At 32.7% G+C, this 21,107-nt stretch overlaps 1 protein-coding gene across 2 annotated transcripts; it reads left to right on the top strand.

The window, feature by feature from the left end:
- The first annotated feature begins 5 nt into the window (after positions 1–5).
- On the top strand, positions 6–20,916 carry Tyw5 (tRNA-yW synthesizing protein 5). Of its 2 annotated transcripts, XM_046447317.2 has the most exons (8): positions 6–217; positions 5,991–6,145; positions 9,421–9,490; positions 11,943–11,987; positions 13,204–13,341; positions 15,392–15,479; positions 15,877–15,993; positions 17,807–20,916. In XM_046447317.2, exons 1-8 carry the CDS (start codon positions 140–142, stop codon positions 18,061–18,063), a joined length of 948 nt encoding a protein of 315 aa, XP_046303273.1. In that variant the 5' UTR covers positions 6–139; the 3' UTR covers positions 18,064–20,916. The 2 variants fall into 2 exon arrangements, with proteins under 2 accessions (XP_046303273.1, XP_046303274.1); XM_046447318.2 differs by lacking the exon at positions 11,943–11,987.
- The last annotated feature ends 191 nt before the right edge of the window (positions 20,917–21,107 follow it).

Raw genomic sequence — 21,107 nt, 5'->3', positions numbered from 1 at the left:
CGCTCAGACAGCTGTCCTCTGGAGTCCGCCGGACTCGCGGACCTTTTCTCCTCAAGTCTTGTTTCCGAGCGGATCACACGCTGACGTACGCTTTGGAGCCAAAGTTCCGAGGCCTTCGAAGAAGGGAACGTGAGCAACCATGACCGGGCAGCGCATCCCGGTACCTCGGCTCGAGGGCGTTACGCGGGAGCAGTTCATGCAACATTTCTACCCACAGGTGAGGCCCTCGTGCGGGGCACATCCTCGGGAAGCCAGGAGATACACGTCCGTACTATACCGGCTCCCAACTGGTTTCTTGTGGCTCAGGGTGTGGGGAAAAGGCAGCAGGCTGCAGCGATGACAAGGTCGGCTCCTCAGCCAAAAGAGAGGGCGCTTGGGGCATGTCGACTGGTTCATTTGTTTAAAATACCGGAGAAAACAACCAACTCATGGTTTCTGCGGAGCGCGCTGACTCCTGGATGGAGAATCATTTTGCCTAACTTCCTTACTCGCTGCGAAAAGCGGCTTCATACAGAGCTCTGTTGAGAAGACGTCTCCCATTACCGTGGCCGTGGGTGCTCATCTTCTGCCGGGTTTTCTAAAGTTTAGGGCAGAATTTGCGGCTTCCCTGTTGGTGCGAACGGCACCTGTCAATCACTCCAAGGAGACATCAGGGGAAGCAATAGAAATCTCCAGAAAAAAATTTCCACTGGTCTTGGATTTTAACTAACCTGGATTGTATTCCAGACGTTGGAATCCCTCATTTCTTTAAAAGAAAACTCAGAGAAATATTAAGGCGAAAAAAAATATTTTTACTTGAATTGAATTGTACGAAGAGTCTAGACTTAAAGAATTTAGGAACCCAGCAGGTATTTTAATAATAATAATAATAATGAAGAAACGTTACAAAAGTGTGTCTAAGGTACCACAAGACAAAACAATAATAACAAAGATCTCCTAGCAATTTTCCTGGATACTTACATCTGTTAGGGCGGTTACAAAACTGCAGTTCTGAGAATTACAAGTCAGGGTTGAAGGGTTTTTTTCGTTGTTGTTGTTGACAACCCACAGGAGACATTAATTCAACATTTAATTTATTTTGGAGAGTAGGGAAAGATGAATTGTTCCTGCTCTCCTCTAGTCCCCAATTTCTATATACTAGTCATAGAATGCCTACAAGACATTGTGAATTTAGAATTATGTATGTGGAAGTGTTTTGTAAGATGCATAACAAAAGATATTTTGTAACTTCCTAGACAAGATATAATATGTCACAAAGGAAACGTTAAGTTTCATAAAGTAGAACATTACAAAGAATCTTCTCTGGTTATACTGCAGTAAAACTAAAAATTAATAACAAACTTGGAGAAGAACTTTTTGCTCAAAACACTAAAAAGAAAAAGATGATTGAATATAGTCCTATCAGATTTTTTAACATGCTCTAATAACTATAATTGTGAATGGTACCAGTACATGAATAGACAGATCAGAGGAATAGAATAAGAAGTCCAGAGAACTCAATATTGTACTTTCTCTCTGTATATTTTCAGAAATATATGTATGTAATGAGCATGGCATTTCAAAATTTATTGGGGCAAAAATTGGTTTTTAAATAGACTTTATTTATTTGTTTTGGTACCAGGAATTGAACCACTGAGCCACATCCCTAGCCCTATTTTGTATTTTATTTAGAGACAGGGTCTCACTGAGTTGCTTAGTGCCTCATTTTTGATGAGGCTGGCTTTGAACTCGCAATCCTTCTGCCTCAACCTTCTGAGACACTGGAATTACAAGCATGAGCCACTGCACCCAGCTTAGACTATTTTATAAAGAAGTTTTAATTTCACTTTGGAATTGAGCAGAAGACAGAGATTTCTATATACTTCCTATTCCCGAACATGCATAACCTCCTCCACCTGAGTGATACATTTGTTACATATCATTCTCAGAGGGTTCACTCTTGGTGTATGTTCTATGGATTTAGACAAACTTATAACACATACTCATCACTGTAGTATCATACAAAGTAGTTTCATTGCTCTAATGTTGCTAAGGTAACTGAAAAGTCATTTATAAAACAATAAAATTAGCTGGGCCTCATGGCCCACATCTGTAATCTCAGTAACTCTAGAGGCTGAGGCAGAAGTATTGAAAGTTCAAGGACAGTCTCAACAACTTAGACACTGACTTAGAATTTTTAAAAAATTTTTTTAAAAGGTTTGGGAATGTAGCTTACTAGTAAAGCACCTCTGAAGAAGACAATATGAATAAATTCCTCTATAATCTAGGTCTCTAGGAGGCCTTATAACAGTACCAAAAAAAAAGAGAAAATGATAAAATTAGATATATCCCACCATATGCAAGAATAAACTACAGGTGAGCCCAGCATAGTGGCATACACCTGTAATCTCAATGGCTCTGGAGGCTAAGGTGGAATGATTGTGAGTTCAAAGCCAGCCTCAGCAATTTGGTGAGGCTAAGCAACTCTGAGAGACCCTATAGCTAAGTACAATATTTTTAAAAATGTTTTTAAAAAGTGGGGGGCTGGGGATGTGACTCAATTGTTAAGTTCCTCCCCAGTTCAATCCCCAGTACCAAAAAAATAAAAATAAAAAATAACTGCTGGTAGATCAGAAGAACTGAGACTATACAAGTTGTAGAAGAAAATATGGATAAATTCCTCTATAATCTAGGTCTCTAGGAGGCCTTATAATAATAACTCAAAATTCAAGTGTAATAAAAGATTAATGTTTGAGTAGAAAAGAATTTTTATGACAAACACTAGAAGCCAAGTTGAAAGATATACAAACTGGGATATTGCAACTTAAATCTCATAAAGGGTGTTAAAAAAACATTGGATATAAAGAACTTTATTTTTTAAATTTTCTCTTTTTAAATTTGTTCTTTTTAGTTTTACATGACAGTAGAATGTATTTTGACATCATACATACATGGAGTATAACTTCCCATTTTTGTAGTTGTACATGATGTGGAGTTATACTGGCCCTGTATTCATATATGAACATAGGAAAGTTGTGTCTGATTCATTCTACTGTCTTTCCCATTCCCATTCCCCTTTCCTTCCCCCCCCCACTCCACCCTATCCAGTCTGGTGACACACCACCACCCACTTTTCCTTATATTCTCACCAACATATATTGTTACTTGTATTCTTGATAATTACCATTCTGACTAGAGTGAGATGAAATCTCAGTGTAGTTTTAATTTGCATTTTGTTAATTGCTCGTGATATTGAATATTTCTTCATAGATTTGTTGACTGATCATATTTCATCTGTGAAGTGTCTTGCCCATTTATTGATTGGGTTATTTGTTGTTTTGGTGATAAGTTTTTTGAGAAATATTAAAAGAAGGTTTGGGAGAAGTCCAAAAATCTGATAGGAAAATGAATAGTCAATTTTAAAAACAAAACAAAACTTGAAAATGGCCTTTAAAAAGCTTTGATAATGCCTCTTAGTGTTGCTGTGGAGAAACTGCTGCTGTCATACCCAGTGACTAAACTTATGGCATATTCAACAACACTACATTTGTTTACTTTCTGACTTAGCTGTTTCTTGTTAGGATTTTATTCTGGAGATATTCCTCCAAAAGTATGAAAATGTCTACATAGTGTTGTTGTACTTGCTAGTGAAAAAAACCTAAATGCCTATGCACAGGAGAATGAGTGGATAAATTATGGCCCAGTTTCACTGTGTTATACTAAGCTGTAAAAAGAATGGAAGTATCTGAACTGACAGCATTTTCCCAAGGTACATTTAAAAAATTTTTAAAACCAAGTTACCAAAGAAAATATATAGTAAACTACTTTTCATGTTTTTTTTTTTTTAAGGGAGAACTAATATGTATATTTTTTGAGCACTCGGAAAAAATACAGTAATGATAGAAATTAATGACAATTATCTCTAGGGGATGAGTATGAGATAGAAAAATGTGGATGTATAGTTATGTATAGTTGTGACTTTGGGAAATCATGTCAATGTTTTACATTTCAAAGTAATAATACCAGTAAGGATGAGAAATGATTTTGTTAAAAAAAAAGCAAAACCCCAAAATAGAAATCAAAAAGTAACGAATGACTCTATCTAAGGAATGGGGGAGAAATAATCTAAGACACTTTTTAATATAGTACTTTGATTATATGTCCCTAGTGTAATGATCAAAAGTGTAGGCTTTTTTTTTTTTTTAAATAGTAGTATTACCTTGTAATTCTGAAAGAACTTTCTGTAAATTCTGGAGTTTTGCAAATGATTAAACATTGAGAATGATAGGAATTAAGTTTCTCATTGTTGGAGAAGAGATTATAAATATATGTACATTCGGTATGTATGTGTGTATAAATATAGTACATATATAGAGAGATAAATATATGTATATGCATATGTGTATGTGTGTTTTGGGGGGTATACATATATGCTCATGTATTTCTTAGCCCTGTCCAATGAGAAGGCAGAAGTAATGATGTGCCATTAATCCACTGAGTCCCACGTTTTCAATTCTGTGAATGTTTTGATGAGGTTGATGCAAGTGTGTTAAAGTAGGTTGGAAATCAGTCTAGAGCTGATGTATGTTTTTATATTAAATAATACTAATTTAAATAATATTTAATATTACATGTTATATACCATATTTACATTTTTACAGGTGTTTCATATTTGGGATGATGGGACAAAAATGGGGTAAACATTACCCACTGAAAGAAACCAGACTGTAGGGCTGGGCAGAAAAAGTATAAAAGGATGCTGGATTATGTTATTTTGCCACAAAGTAAGGAAGTATTCAGGTTAAAAAGTCTTAAGAACCAGTTTGAAGGGGCCCTACTGGCCAAATGTAAAATAATTCAAGTTTTAAAATGACATTAGTAGATTATCCAAAGAATAAAATAAATGAAAAAGAGGTCATTTTTTACATTAGTGGAACTTACAACTGTAGAAGAAATTATATAATTTTTTTTTAAAATCACTGCTTTTTACACTCAACCTAACAATACTTGATTTAGACAAGATTTACCAGTTGAAGTTAACATCACAAATGTTAGGGCAAAATATCAGGTACCACCTAATGTGGTGCCCAGGAAGGGCCACCATATTCCTTCTGTGGTACATTCCTTGCCCAAAATGTATAATCTGAATCTAATCATGAAAAAACTTCAGATAAGCCCAAATCAAAGGGCATTCAACAAAATAATTGTCCATATACTTCAAAAATGTCAAGGTCACGGAAGATAAAAGTTGAAGAACTGTTCCATATTAAAAGACTTGGCAGCTGAATGTAATGTGGCATCTCAGGCTAGATTCTGGTCCAGGAAAAGAAATAATGCTAAATGAAAATTAATGAAATTTAAATATGGACTGTGGATAATAATATTATATAAGTATGAAATATAATTTTGATTATTACTCCATCGTTATTTACGAGTGTCTTTGTTCACAGGAAGAACACTTAGTTTCTAGAGAGAAAGGCTTGTAATGCCAGCATTTTAACCTTAGAACGGTTACAAAAAAATTAAATTAGGTTTAATAATATGTCCTTCTCTGAACACACAATGAGAGCAAATGATATAGCAAATGGGACTCAATATTCACAGTTAGTGAACTGGCATAGAGAGTATATGATTCTGTGTAATGTTCTTACAATGTTTTTAGAAGTTTGAAATTGTATCAAAATAAAAAGTTATAGAAATATTTTACTATAAAGTATAAATTTTAATAATTTATATTTTTGTCATAAATAACATGAAAGTATATGTAATATTTAGATTTCTCATCTTTTCTATTGATGATACTACTGTTTTGTTTTCCTAATGCTAACCTTTTGTTCTAGGTCTAATTCATGGGCCTTCTTCCGATTTTAGTGATAGTGTGAATTGTCAGAAATTTTGAGTTTGAGTATCTGGGGATCAAGAATCAAAGCTTATCCCTCTGTTAACAGATATAAGTATTGATATATTGTTGGTTTTCACAAAGTTTTTGTTGCACTTTTCATTACTTACAGAGAAAACCTCTTGTGTTGGAAGGAATTGACATAGGAGCATGTACAAGCAAATGGACAGTGGATTACCTAAGCCAAGTTGGAGGGACAAAAGAAGTAAAGATTCATGTTGCTACAGTTGAACAGATGGACTTCATTAGTAAGAATTTTGTATATAGGTATTTTTCTTCTGAGGTTTACTCTGGGGTACAAATAACGTTTTTAAAACTTAAAAAATATTTTTATATCATTATACATCTTTTGGCTATCTGATGTAATCATGGACTAGCTTACTGATTTTTTAAAGTATAGCGCTTTTTAAAAATATTTATTTTTTAGTTGTAGTTGGACACAATACCTTTATTTTATTTATTTATTTTTGTGTGGTGCTGAGGATCAAACCCAGGGCCTCACTTGTGTGAGGCAAGTGCTTTACCACTGAGCACAACCCCAGTCCCTAAAGAGTAGCTTTTAATAGACAAGAATTCAAAGTTAATATAATTATACAAAGATGTTTCCAAAGACCATTTCTTTAACAGGGTATATACCCAATATTTTTTGGAAGTTACAGAAGAGAGAATTTCCACAATTAAAATTAGATTATATCTAAAGTGGGTGGGTATGCTGTGCTCATTCATTGCTCCATTAATCAATTTATCCTACCACATTGGTAAACTTATCTAGTGTAGGAAATTTTCTAAAAGGCTCATGTTTTCTTTTTCTGTCCTCTATAAAAATGTAGGACAAGCTGTGTTTGGTATAATCTTTCATCAATTTGTTTAACTTTTTTAAAAAAATCATATTTTCTAACCTTCAATACTTTGATTTCTTTCATAGTTGTCATGTTATGCTGTGGAATCTCTTAAAAGGAGCTGAGGATTTAGCTTAGTAGTAGAGTGCTTGCCTACCATGCACAAGGCACCAGGTTCAATACCTTGTACTATCCCCAAAGAAAGCAAATAGATATTCATAAGCTGCTGAATATCTAAACTTGAAAGCTTTAAATATTATTTTATTTTGCAGGTTTTATGTGTTATTTATTCCCCTGAGATTCATTAATAATGTTAAGTTAAAAACCAACAACTTTCAAATTCTGAGCACGTTTAATTCCCAGCAAATTAATCTATTGAAAAACCACGTAGTTCACAAAATATTTCAGTTTAGAGATGAGTTAAACAGAGTTTCTAATGTCCAGGGGCATTCCTTTCTCATTAAAGTTTCCAAGCTCATGTTACAACTGCCAAAACTTTTCTCAATTTTTTACCATTTGAATGGTCACCATTATAGTTTTGGTTTTTAATAGACCATGAATTGAATTTAATTACCACAAGGTTTTCCAAGTGTAAGAACTTTTCACTTTTTATTAGATCAGGAAAATGCTGGAATGATGATTTTTCAGCCTGCAATTAATGATGTTCATTTTCCAGAGTCTAATGGGTATTGAAAACTCATCTTGAATTGCTTTGATGTTTTGTCATGTCTTTTCAAAACTTGTTTTTGAAGCACATATATTACATAATAGTTTCTATCCCGGCTTCCTCAAAGCTTTTCCTTAGAGTTATTAAAAAGTTGCAAGATTATTTAGCGCAAGAAAAAAAAAAAAAGGTTTAATACTTTTTAGCATTTACCAGGCAGTAGGAAAGAAGGGAGATATCTAGGCCAAAGAGACACTAGAAAGTACAAAATTCTACAGATACAATATTATAAAAATCACTTCAGTTTGACATTGCTCCTCTTCTTTATCAAATATCTGAAGATGGATACATTAACAAGTATTAACTTTTACATTTTTCTTCTTGAGTCAGGATACTATGGACAAGAGAACCTTGTATGATGAAAGGATATTGATATCTTCTGGTTATAGATCTAATTGAAAAAAAGAGTTTAAATTTCAGAAGCTTTGCTGCCTCTGCCTAGGGCATCATGTAATTCTTTTGTCTTGCTCTTATTATTTATTGTACTTTCATCAATTCTATTCTTATTTTGTAAAGCAGCCTTTACAAAATGGGTGAAGTTTTTTTTTCCTTCCTTTTTTTTTTTTTTTAAATTTTGATGACTACTTGCATGCTGCTGAAGGGTATATGTATTTTCATTATTGCTAACCCTAACGTCTGTCCTTTCCTGAATACTCAGGTACTGTGCCAGGCATTCTAGATTTTATTCATTTTAAACTACAAAACAATCTGTGAGGTAGATATTGTTTATATGATTTTACAGATGGAAAATATGAAGGTTTAAAAATATTAAGCAACTTATCCAAGATCATGCAGTTCAAAATGATAGAACTCATACGTATACTCAAATTTGCCTGACTCCATGGTATCCATGGTAACCCTTATTTGATATTGTCTTTCTTACTGGTCTGTGTGCTAGTCCAGAAAAATGGTCCCTTAATAGTGAAGCGTCATCTCCTTCCTAAGATGTTTCTTTTTATCTCTGTTAATAACTGCAACCTACTAGTTTCTGCCTGTGTAATCATGCTTGCTCAGCAGCTATGTCAGGAACCAGAGCTATCTGAAGAAAGAGAGAAATCAAGGTTACTTGCATGAGAAAGTATTGAAACCCAGAATTCTGTACTAAAATGAAAGATATGGAGAACAAAGGGGCTAGGCTCAGCTTTTGGAGAGGACTTCACTGAGACTGCAGCAGTGCTGAATAAACCTTGCTTTTCTACATCTCCAAGTGCCCCTTGTCTCTTTCTAGGGCCATAACTTTCCATATTTTTTTTACCATTTTTCATAACAATAGTAGATGGGTTTCTGTTTGGAACATGCATGAGGTAACGAAGTCCTTAGATAGAAAACATTGAATAACAGAATAGCAAGTAAATTTATTGATGTAATTGATCCAAAATTTTATATAAGAACAGTACCTTGTAGACTAATCTGAGTAGATGATGGACTCCTCTTTTCTGCATTGCTCATTCTACATAATTAGCAGTGGTAGCCTCTAGTTCAGATTGACTTTCACATTCACAGGAGCCATTAGCCCATAACCTGGCATCAGAGACACTTAGATTTTCAGACGAATACAAGGCAAGAAGTAGCACTTTAGCAGTATAGTATCAGTGAGAACCTCATTCCTCACTCAATTTGCTTTTCCATGACACTTGAGAACAGGTAGCTATTGAAACCTGAAAGTTTGTATATTTCCAAAAGTTACCAGATACCATAGAAGCATTTTTCTACCAATAACTTGGAATAGAAGGATATTGACCTGTAAGGATCCATTTGTAAAATCAATTTTAAAGTCTTCAATTCCACAATTTCAGATAACTTACATCAAACAAGCATACTGCTAAAATGAATTTTTAAAATTTAGAATTCCACTTAATAGGTCATAATAAAAACTATGGATATTGTAAAATGTCATGTTTACCTGCAGCAAGCCTATAGTAATTATATTACTAGTTATTCTCTTATGAAGTCTGAGTATTCTTTTGTACTTATTTCAGAACTTTGCCTTTTGACAAGTTGGTCCAGAGGGCAGCTGAAGAAAAGCATAAAGAATTCTTTATTTCAGAGGTAATTGTTTTTAATTTTTTAGAAAGCATTAGTATGTGTTTATACGCTAACTGATTTTATTAGAAAGTATTCATATGCTAAATTATGATCTTATAAAAGATCATTAGATATACAGGAACTGTAGCCTTCTCTGATAATTGTTCTTAAGCGTTGGTTGGATATGCATTGCCATTTATCAGTTCTCATACCTTGGCCATATTATTTTTCTGTGCTTAAATACACTCATGTATAAAATGGAGATGATAACAGTATCCATATCATAAGAGTTTGTGAGAATTAACTAAGCAAAATCTGTAAAATACTTAGTAGTATGCCTAACACAGATACTATTTATTATATGTAAGATATTAGTATTACTTCCTTTGAAAATGCTTGGATCTAATATGCCAAATTTAAATGCTAATGAAGAACTTTATTTCATATAGGCTGTTTCTACATTTTTTATTAATATGATTTCTTTTGAGTGGTATAACATTTGTTCAAGATTAAATTAGAAGAATTCTTATTTTCTTTATAGTCCAGCTTTAAATAGTTCAGTTTAAATACCTTGAGACAAGGCATTGAGCTACAATATTTCTATAATTTAAAAAAAAATCACTGTGTTATCTCAAAGCTCGTTGCAAAAATAAGCTGCTTTAAGCTTTTAATCAAAAACTGATGTCTATCTAAAAGCCAGCTGGGCTAGGCAGTTTAGTTTAACAGGTGTTTCATTTTCATAGTTCTCTCATCAGGCAGTGGTAATGCTAGATTGCCACCGAAATCCCTGCAAACTTGGAGGTCTGTGAATCTGTACTATGCCTAGAATGTCTTAAACCTAATTCCATTAGCTGTACTACTTTATAGCCATGCTTTGAACATGTGTATTGAGTTGCTGTTTGGCAGCTTTCTGACTGTGGGAAATGAGTGCACAGATTTCAATAGCTGTGAAATGTGAAGTAAAAGAAAGAGAGACAGGATGAAGAATTAAGTCTAAAAATTATGGAAAATCTGTAAACAAGATTAATTTAGACTGTCAGTTCAGTCCTGTGGAAAGCTGAGGCTGAGATAGAATTAGGAGTGCATTAGGGAGTAATGTCTATAAAAGGAAAGGAGAGGAAGCAGGCTTGGGTGGGAGAAGTCATCTAGTATTGTATGTACTGTATGTCAGAGGAGTCCTGCCTTGATTGGCAGGACTACCAACTTAGTCTTTGGTTGGGCCTGCCCTAGGAAAAGTAAAACCTTGTTTCAGGTACTAAGGTAAACCTTAGGAAGTTAACAGCTGGCAATCCTAAGTAAATCACAGTTCTTGCAACTATAATAAGTCCTTTCTTGAATCTTGAATCTGAGCAGTAGATCTCTGCTATGTGAACTTATTTTTTTAAACCCTGAAACATTAGACTGTTAGAAAATCCTTAGAATTTTGAAGAACATTTTTTGAAATCTGTTTAGCCAGTAACATACTTATAGAATCTATCTGATATGATACTAAAAATATGAAAATAGTGAATCCAAGAATTCTGATAGATTTATGATCATAGATATAGGGGTTTAATGTAAATAAGATGTATTTTGAAGTTGTGTTATAATGGTTCATACTGGTTTCAAAGAGGCAGAATTCTTGAGTTGGTTTGCCCCTGAACTTGACCTAATATATCTCAGTTCTCTAATTCATGGAAAATGCAGGTAACAATGAATGGGTTTTTGTTGTTGTTGTTGTTGTCATTATCATTTTTTGCAGTGCTGATTCTCAAACCCAGTGCTTTACAAAATGCTAGGCAAATGCTATACCATCAAGTTATACTCCCAACCCTCCAGTGAATGTTTTATATTTCAGGCAGATCCCTATTTAGCTACTCAGTGAAGTATAAATGATAATTTAAAAAATTATCCATTTGAGTTTACTAGTATGAAATGATAATGTTTCTAACTCACACCTGAGCTGACTCTTAAGGATTTCACTTTAGCATTTCTGTTGTCAGGGATAGGTTTAGCCTGATAAAATGCACTGTAACAAGTTTTTAAAAGATTTATTAAAAGCAAAGAGTATTTTTCTTATCTCTTATTTTATATTTGTATTAAATTAAGAAGTTTGTTGTTGGTGTTTAATAATATTTTGAGATCATGTATTCTATACAAATGGGGATCCTTTTATTAAGCGTTAAGAAACTGTTATAAAATCTAAACAATTATTTGGAGTATAAAGTGCAAATCATTGTGGTTTATGCATGGTGTGTTAAGTGTTGCCTTTAGAATTTATTTTACTTAATATTTTGTGGATCCATTCATCATCATGAGCCACATACATGAAGACATTTCTTCATATGGCCACCAGAGAGCATTAGTAGAAAGGGTAAGGTAATTGAACTTTTTAGAAAAATACTTCACTGGGTCAGATTTTAAGGCTTAATTCCTTTCTTCTTTACTTCCTAAAATTTTTAAATGAATGCTGTTATTTTTCTTTGGGATGTTTAAGGATGAGAAATACTACTTACGGTCTCTTGGAGAAGACCCTAGAAAGGTAAGAAATGTAGACTTAAGGTTGGGCACAGTGGTATATACCTGTAATCCCAGTGACTTGGGAAACTGAAGCAAGTTCAAGGGCAGCATGGGCAACTTAGTGAGACCCTGTATTAAAAAATGAAAGGGAATAGGGATGTAGCCTAATATTAGGTAAAGGGCCCCTGGGTTGAATTCCCAGTTTAGAAAAGAAAAAAAGAACTGTGGATTTAAAACAGTTGCTTAAAGCCTAAGTGATTATATGTGTTTTAACTTACAGTGTAATTTTTATAGTTATTGATTCACATATAACTTTTCTTACTCTATTCTTTTCTCAATGATTTGTGCCCCTAATTAAAATTATTGAAAATTGATTACTTAGTTCTTAGGTAGGACTATAGAATCTTAGTGTTTAAATAAGAAATACAATAAGAATAAGAAATATTATTATACAATAATAAATCCTTTCTATTGAATATTTTATAGATGGCCAGTCAACTAATAAAACACTAATCCAAAATAATTATAGAAATCCTGAATAATTCATTATATAAGCTTTGATGTATATTTGGAGTCAAATGGATAGAGCCACATTAGAGTAGATGACAATTGTATCAATCTTGCTTAAAGTAGAAAGAACCTTTCTATTAATGAAGTACATAGAGCTTAACAGTGATACTGTTAAATCTGCAATCTTATTTACACAGTCTGTTATTTCTTCATTAGTAAGATAATGTGTTAACAGATGTTCACATCACAATATTTTAAAACACTGAGCAAAGTTTTACCCTTTTCTTTCTTTCTTTTTTTTTATTTATTTCTTACATACATGACAATAGTGGAGTGCATTACATTCATGATTATCCATTCACAGTACAATTTTTTGTAACTCTGTATATAAAGTATGTTCACACCAAATTATGCCATTATACATGAGCGCTCTTATTTTTTTTGCATACAATTCTTAATAAACCTTTATACTACCCTTTATCATATATCTGTTTATATATAAGGTATGTTGACACCAAATTCACATCTTCATACATGTATTTTGTATAATGATTAACCTCTTCCACCATCCTAGCTATTCCCCTTCTTCCTCCCATTCCCTCCCACTCCTTACCCTTTTCTTATTATGTAGTCTCATTAGTAGCCTTAGATAAAATATGCATTTTAAAATTCTTTCCAGAGGTTGTCTTTTTATCTAATATTTTGTTTTTATGTTTCTGTCAATACAGGATGTTGCAGATATCAGAAAGCAATTTCCTTTATTAGAAGGAGATATTAAGTTTCCAAACTTCTTCAAAGACGAACAGTTCTTTTCCAGTGTTTTTCGAATTAGTTCACCTGGATTACAGCTTTGGACCCACTATGATGTATGCTAACTATGTGAAAAATCTAAATCCACATAAATATAGCATTTACAGATTTAATATTCATAATTTTAACTTTTTAAGCTACCCTAAAGATCTTTGTGGTGTAATTTGCTTAAACATTGAGTTTTGAATAAGCAGTTTATAAGGCAGTGATGGGGAAGTGAATTATTTAGCTAATGGCAAAGTCTAGTTTTTCACATTTTATTTCTCTGTGGTCTTGTTTTTGATTCATCCTTATATATGTAAGTTTTATGAAGTGTATTGGGGTCTTCTGTTTTTATTTCTTAATGGGTGAAAGATGACCATCAAGTAAAGCACTGGAGGGGCAGACAGGTGTGTAAATGATACACATGACTCTTGCCATACAGTCACGTTATTCAGGAGACAGGCAGGAGCTTATGGTGAACTATTTCTAATTGTAAGAATTTGGGGGTATCTGAAGAGCTTAGTATTTATATCTTTGTCTACTGTATTTTTAAGTCAGAAAGTAAGTTTAGGTGTTTTTTTTTTATTATTTAGTCTATGGTATTATAATTTTATTTGCTTAAATATACATATATGTATATATATTTATACATTTTTTTTAAATATTAAAATGCTAGTATGGTGTGTGATTTGGTGTCAGGAAGTGGAGAAACAAGAAGCTGAAGTAATACCTGACAGGTTTCCAAAGATAAAATAATTTTTTAAAAGGTTCTAAATCAAACTGCTATGTTTTATATGTATATTTTATAATTCATTTAAAGACCTCTTGGGAGGATTTTAGCATAGTCAGTAAATCTATAATTAAGTGAGACAGACATGAAACCTTAGCACATTGTTTTTTTTAAGATTTTACATGAATGACATGGTGAGAAAAATGATAGTGACTCATAACATTTTTAGCTATAAGTTCTATGACTTGAGAACATTTTAAAATTTTAAGTAGTTTTCCTTTTACCTCAACTTGTAAAAAAATATATAAAGCTTTTCTTAAGAAATGCTAGTTATAATTATATGGTTAAGGTTTATATAAGTAAAGGGTTACTGCTAAAAGGAGAAATGCTTCAGTAGTAATGACATGTGAATAATCATGAATATATCTTGCTCAGTGTATATCTTAATTCCTTAGCTGAGAATCATGTGGCTCTGCCTTTTAACATTTTTAACAGTCAGTACGAAGAAGGTATATTCTTGCATATATAGGAAACATTAAGATTACTCTATGAAAAAATGTATTAAGAAAATTTGCAGGACCAAGGTTGTAGCTCAGTGGTAGAGCACTTGCCTAGCATGTGTGAGGCACTGAGTTCAATCCCCGACACCACATAGAAATAAACAAATAAAATAAAGGTATTGTGTTGATCTATAACTAAAAAAAAATTAAAAAGAAAAAAAGAAAATTTGCCAGATTATATTCCTGTGCAAATAATTTGATAAGGAAGATATCTATAATCATATTATTGTTAGACATGTATTAAGAGTTAGCAGTGGTTGTAACCGTACCCCTTTTCCTAACACCTAATTTTTCTAAGGGCTTTTACTCTGTTCTCTAATGTTGGTTGGTCTTAGAACATTCCTTGAAACTTAAATAAAGAAGTTATTAACTAAGCAGAGTATCAAGTACAATTTAACTATTTTCACAGTCAATTAATGGTTGGATAAGGGAAATTAGTTTCGTAATACTGGACTTCTGAATTTGCCAGTTCTTCCTATTTTAAGGTAATACTGTAGAAATACCTTCAATACAGGCATAGCTATATGTGGAATATGAGGATTTCCATTGTTAGATTAGAATATGAGTTTTAGGTAGTGTAAGTCAAGTCTTATAAAAGATTGGGGTTTAGTCTGGGTACAGTGGCACATACATATATATTCCCAGCTACAGAGGCTAAGGCAGGAGGATTGCAGATTTGAGGCTAGCCTAGGTAAGGGCAACATAGTGAGACCCTGTCTCAAAATAAGTAAATGAAAAAGAATTAAGGTTTGTAGTTAATTATGTGGAAAGTTGTTGGTTCTATTTATTTGAATTTTAGACACTGCTTACCAATAAGTTTTTATTGGTCTTCAGGTAATGGATAACTTTTTAGTACAAGTAACAGGAAAAAAGCGTGTTACACTATTCAGCCCTCGAGATGCCCAGTACTTATATCTATCAGGTATGTGTTTTTTAAAAGTTTTATATTTTTAATGTCTATTCAGTTACTCCTTTTGAGAAATCTCTATTCACATTGAGGGGGAAAAACATTTTGGGGCACTTCTTGCTATGATTTATTGTATTCTCCATTGTATATGTGTAATACATACAGGAGTAGTCTGCCAGAAGAATGAGATTTTCATATTCTTATCTTAATTGCATGGATATCAGTGTTCATAATTAAAGAACGGGTCATGGAAAACTGTCTTAGGTTTCAGGAGAATAGTCATGGCCCTCATGGTGTGAGTACAGTGATTGAACAGAAAAGAATTAATTTTCATATTTGTATTTGTAAAAATACTTTTTCTAAAAATGCTAACTTTGTCCAATCTTTGTTTTCCTTTTTTTGAATTTTTCAGGTACTAAATCAGAAGTACTAAATATAGACAACCCAGACTTAGTTAAATATCCACTCTTTTCCAAGGCTAGAAGGTACGAGTGTACCCTTAAAGCTGGTGATATATTATTCATTCCTGGTAAGATTTCTAGACCTCAGTAATGTGCTGTTTATAAAATCTGCACTGTGACTCATACTCTATGTGATTATTTTTCTCTATGTGTGTGTATGTTTAAAGAATACCTCAGCAAACTCTTAGAAATTAATAGTCTTGTTTCTCAAAAGCAATCTATGTTGCCCATACAATTATATGTAGTATGTAATATTTGATGATAAATGACTATGTTACTGGTTTTTCTCTATTTACTATATTATACTTTTAATCATTAGAGTATACTGCTACCTATATATATTAAAAAAAAAATGTTACCTGTATAACAGCCTTGTGTAGGTCCCTCAGGAAGTACTCCAGAAAAAAACATTGTTGCCATAACAGATGTCAGCTTGCTTTGTTATTCCCCTGAAGACCTTCAGTGGGACAGGATGGGGAGATGGGAGGCAATGATCCTGATCCTGTGTAGATATAGGTGAAAGTATGTTTGTGTTTTGTTTTTTTCAAAAAAGTTTAAAAAGTAAAAAAAAAAAAAATTATTTTAAAAATAGAAAAAAGCTTGGAGGATAAAGATATAAAGAAAGAAAAATAGTTTTGCACAGCTGTATAATGTCCTTCATGTAATTGATCATCTATAAAAACTGGATGCATTGATTTCTCATTCTTATATTCATTGAGAATAACCATTACATCAATCTTAAAATCAGTTGTCTTTTCTAAAATTTGCATTTACATTTTTGATTTTTGTATCTTCAGAACATGGTTAAGGGACATGCACTTTTCTGTTATTCTACATATAGGTTTTTTAAAAAACAAAAAGTCCCCAAATATTAAACATTTGCATATATTTTGAAACAAAAGCAAAAGTCCCATCTTAGGATTTAAATTTAACAGAATGGTTAGTTTTTTTCTTTTAAGAAAGATTCTAGAAAAATTGAAGTGAAGATTAAAACTGAAGACTACTTCTGCATATCAAACTATGTTAATCTTTTCTTTTTCCTCAAGCACTCTCAGAATGAATTTGATTCGAAAATTTAAATCTTTCTTTCTAAACCTTGCATAAGATTAAACATTGTTTGACATGATTAGTACTCCATCTTTGTTACATTGTTGTGTTGCTTTAGCATGCCTCTGGCACTTATATTTTGAAAATGTATAGACTCAATTGAAAACAAAGTAAACTTTTTAGTGAAAATAAAAAATTAATTAGGTATATAATATATTTTACCCATCGCCTCCACCATCAAAATATTTGCTGTAGTTTTGTGTACTAATTGTTGTAAAGGAGCTGAAATATAACATGATTATAATTGCATTAGAAATATAAAACTGAGGAAGCTACAATGAATGCAAATTTAAGCAAGTTAGAAAACCAAATTACAGCTTGAACATGAAGTCTTTGAGAACAAAAGTCTTGTTCTGAATCAGAAAAGGTCATACTTCTCAAAATAATTGAAATGTTCTGTATACCAAGAAAAAAAAAAGTTTTTTATGTAGTTGTATGACTCAGGAAGTGTAAACAAGTAACACAAAACATAACCCCAGACGAGAACTACAAAACAAATACAGCTTTATTATGTCCATCAAGTTATAAAGGAAAAATTGTTATTTCTAAAGATTTTTAAACTAAGGGTTTCAACACTTTAAATTGGTTTGGCAATTCATAAAAGTTAAAATGATTCTGTTAGAAGCTGGGAGTGTGCTAACGAAGGGATCTGGTTACAAGAATTATTTCTTACATTGGCTATATGCAATTCGTGATATTTCAGTGACATTTTGGTTTTTTTTTTTTTTTAACTGTAGGTTTTATTTTTAACTTGTTTTTTGAAACTTTCTCCAGCTTTATGGTTCCATAATGTAATTTCTGAAGAGTTTGGAGTGGGAGTGAATGTCTTTTGGAAGCACCTTCCATCTGAATGCTATGATAAAACAGACACCTATGGAAACAAAGATCCTAAAGCAGCATCAAGAGCTGCACAAATTTTAGACAGAGCCTTAAAAACACTGGCTGAATTACCAGAGGAATACAGGGACTTCTATGCACGGCGAATGGTCTTATACATTCAAGACAAAGCCTACAGCAAGAACTTTGAGTAAATAATAAAGTGAATGTGATGAATAATCTTTTAATAAAATTTAGTTCAGACATTGAGAAAGTATAACAAGTTATAAATTTTTAAAGATTCATTCTTTGTTAAAATAGGACAGATAAATCAGTCTCAGATTTACAGATTAACTAAATATGATGTGGGTCTTGGTATGGTTTCTACTTGATACAGATTGTTAAAAGAGTTTTAAAGAGTGCCATACTAGGACTACTCATTAGCTGTACGATGCAAATTATTGGGCTAGGGATATAGGTTGGTGATACACACATGCTTAGGGTCCTGGATTTGATCTTCAACACCAACAAACACACAAACAAAAAAAACCCCAAATAATTAAAAATCCAACTTAAAATGATTCCAGCAATAAGAAACTATATTGACTCTCATTACATGAAGTCTCTGATAGGTTTCAGTGTTTCCAATCCATTGATTTGGTAATGTCACCAAACTTTGGAGATTTTTTCCCCCTTTCTCTAGCCACAGCATTGGCAGTTATCCTAAGGCTGGCTACCCTTGTGGTCATGGGATGATTGCCAGTAGTTGGGGCCTTGTGTATCTTCATTTAAATGCAGCAGAAGAATCTGGCTGGATTCCAGTGGTTCTGTGTTAATATGGAAATTTGGTAGCAAATTTCCCAGAATTTGCTACCAAATCCTTGGGTCTTATTGATGTATAAAGTAGCTTAGATCTGCCCATCCCTGAGCTAGTCATTAGGCAAAGGATATAAAATAACCCTTAGGCTAGTCAGGTCTCCTGGAGCTGGGAATAGAATCGTTTTTGAGGCCTATGAGGTATGGATGGGGCAGAATGGATAATTTTTAAAACCAGGGTTCTGATAGGAAAGGAAAAACAGTGGACAACCATCTAAGTTTTCTACTACATTTGCATGTAATCAGAATCTTTTGAGGCATTTTTTTTGAACACTTATATGCCTAGGCTCCAACTATGTTATATGTTATATTCAGTACATTTGGGATTTGGTATAGGTATCTAATAGACCTTATAAGCTGTTTTGATGTATAATCAGGACTGAGAATCATTGGACTATAGTGATTTGTATTATTAGTTTTGTGATTTATCCAAAACAAATGTTTAATTGATCCTGGTTTTGATCCTGATATGTCAAATCAGCCTCCTTTTAAAATTTTTTTATATAGAAAATAAATCAGTTTTAGTTTATATGTATGGCTAAATATCAACCTAATTAAAGTTTCTCCTACTAAATACATTTTTACCTAGTCTTTTTCTAAATAAATGTTTGTTTGTTTTTAATGAAAGATCCTAATGTTGTCTTTGAAGACAATGGGCCATTGTGTGTCTTCTATGCTATTCTTTGTTTTGTACCTAGCCATTATGTTGCAATGTCACTGGAACAAGACCAAGTATATTTATTGAACACAAATGTGCCCATCCAAAGCAATCTCTGTGAGTACATCATTTTTGGTGCATTTTAATTAATTTTCTCTATTGAAGATAATCCATTCACTCATGTTTTATGCTGGAGTAGTTTCAGGCATAAAATGCGAATCACAATAAACAAGAAAGGAAAAGTTCTGATTTTCCTAGGCATCTTTTGAAAAACTTACTAAATTAACTAAGATCAACAAAGGTGATAAAAAGTCTCTCAGAAAGGAACTGTTTTAATATACTAGCCAAATCTAATTACCAGATTTTGTCTTTATTTCTAAAACTAAGCAAGGAACTTCTTCAGTGATTCCTGTTGTTTCAGGAAGAAGAAAGACAAAATTCTCTTAGTTTTGTACAGTATTTATAGTCTGCTTTTAATAAACTTTCCTCTCTTTGAATTTCCCTTTTCTTAACCAATATGAGAATCAGTGCAAAGTATAAATGTGGCAGTAAACCAGTTACAATTGGCTTACTGAATATTCATTTTATTTTGTTTTGGTTAGTGGGGAAGAAAACTGGGTGAAGTTAAATAACCTCTGAAGATTATTTTCCTCATCTTTAAAATAGAACTAATGCTTCATACGTTTCTACAAAAAAATATGAGGAGATAGTTAAGAGCAGAAACAGTTGATGGCTAGTGCTAGCTATTCTATTTAATTTTCTTGCTAAGAGGTGTGAGGTAGCTCCTTTTGTAGTATTACATTTGGAAGGCTAGAGATAAACCCTCTGGGAAGTTTTAAAATTATCTCTAAGGTTGTATTTTTTGTTAGGGTCTGTTCATTTTAAAATTGAGATATTTTAATCTTTTTTGCCTTTGGGGTTAAGGCCAAATGAATGAAATATTTCTCAGTATATGTTAAGGATAACCTCACAGGGATTCTAATCAACCCAGATTGTATAAATGCTTGTCCAGATCCACACAGCTGTGATAGAAGATGGGATTAATTTCAGTGGTAGTGACCATATTCTCTCTTCTTAATGTGTAGCATATCTCAAATACTTCTGAATGGATTGGATAGCTTTTCTTTGGCTAGTTTGGGAGCTGGACCTGATGTACAAAGGAATTTTCTTCTCAACAAACCTTCATATATACAAGGATTCAAAATAAAACTAATAAGCAGGCAGACAGCAGAATATAATACAAAAAATGGAACAGTGCAGCTGAAGAATAAAGCAAAGGTATATGTACTGGTGTGGAATTTTCCCAATGTAACATCATACAAAAGGTGTCAAAATATGCTGCCATTTGTGTAAAATAAGGTGCTGTATGTAAATATTTATATAGGCATGAATTAGCTCTGCAAGACTTTACAAGAAACTAGTGATAGTGGTTGCCTCTGAGAAGAGGCTGAAGAGCCAGTGGCAAGACTGGCAGTTTTGTATTACTTGAATTTTTGTTCATATCATCCTTTCAAAATACATTTTTAAAGCATTATGTATGAAGTGTAATTATTAAATTTTCAAGAACATTAACGATATTTTTCTTGGAACATGAGTACATTTGAATTCTACTTACTCAGTAATTAATTTCAAACATCTTTCATGAGGTATCAAAACAAAACCAACAACGCTTAATTTGTATCTTCATCCTTCTCAAATAGCTACATGAACCTAAGTTCTTAAGAA

The sequence above is a fragment of the Marmota monax genome, unplaced genomic scaffold (assembly GCF_021218885.2).
Source record: "Marmota monax isolate L192 unplaced genomic scaffold, Marmota_monax_Labrador192_F-V1.1 WCK01_AAM20220418_F8-fsc00007, whole genome shotgun sequence".
In the NCBI taxonomy this organism is placed as follows: domain Eukaryota; kingdom Metazoa; phylum Chordata; class Mammalia; order Rodentia; family Sciuridae; genus Marmota; species Marmota monax.
The sequence above is the reverse complement of the archived record's forward strand: the minus strand, read 5'-3'. Positions and strand labels throughout refer to the sequence as shown.

What these genes read in the sequence shown, in the direction of transcription:
- Tyw5 (XM_046447317.2), top strand. Translation starts at nt 140, where the DNA reads ATGACCGGGCAGCGCATCCCGGTACCTCGGCTCGAGGGCGTTACGCGG. An exon ending in AGCTTTGGACCCACTATGAT is followed by an intron (nt 13,342 to 15,391) that starts GTATGCTAACTA and finishes ATTGGTCTTCAG; the next exon opens with GTAATGGATAACTTTTTAGT. An exon ending in TGATATATTATTCATTCCTG is followed by an intron (nt 15,994 to 17,806) that starts GTAAGATTTCTA and finishes AACTTTCTCCAG; the next exon opens with CTTTATGGTTCCATAATGTA.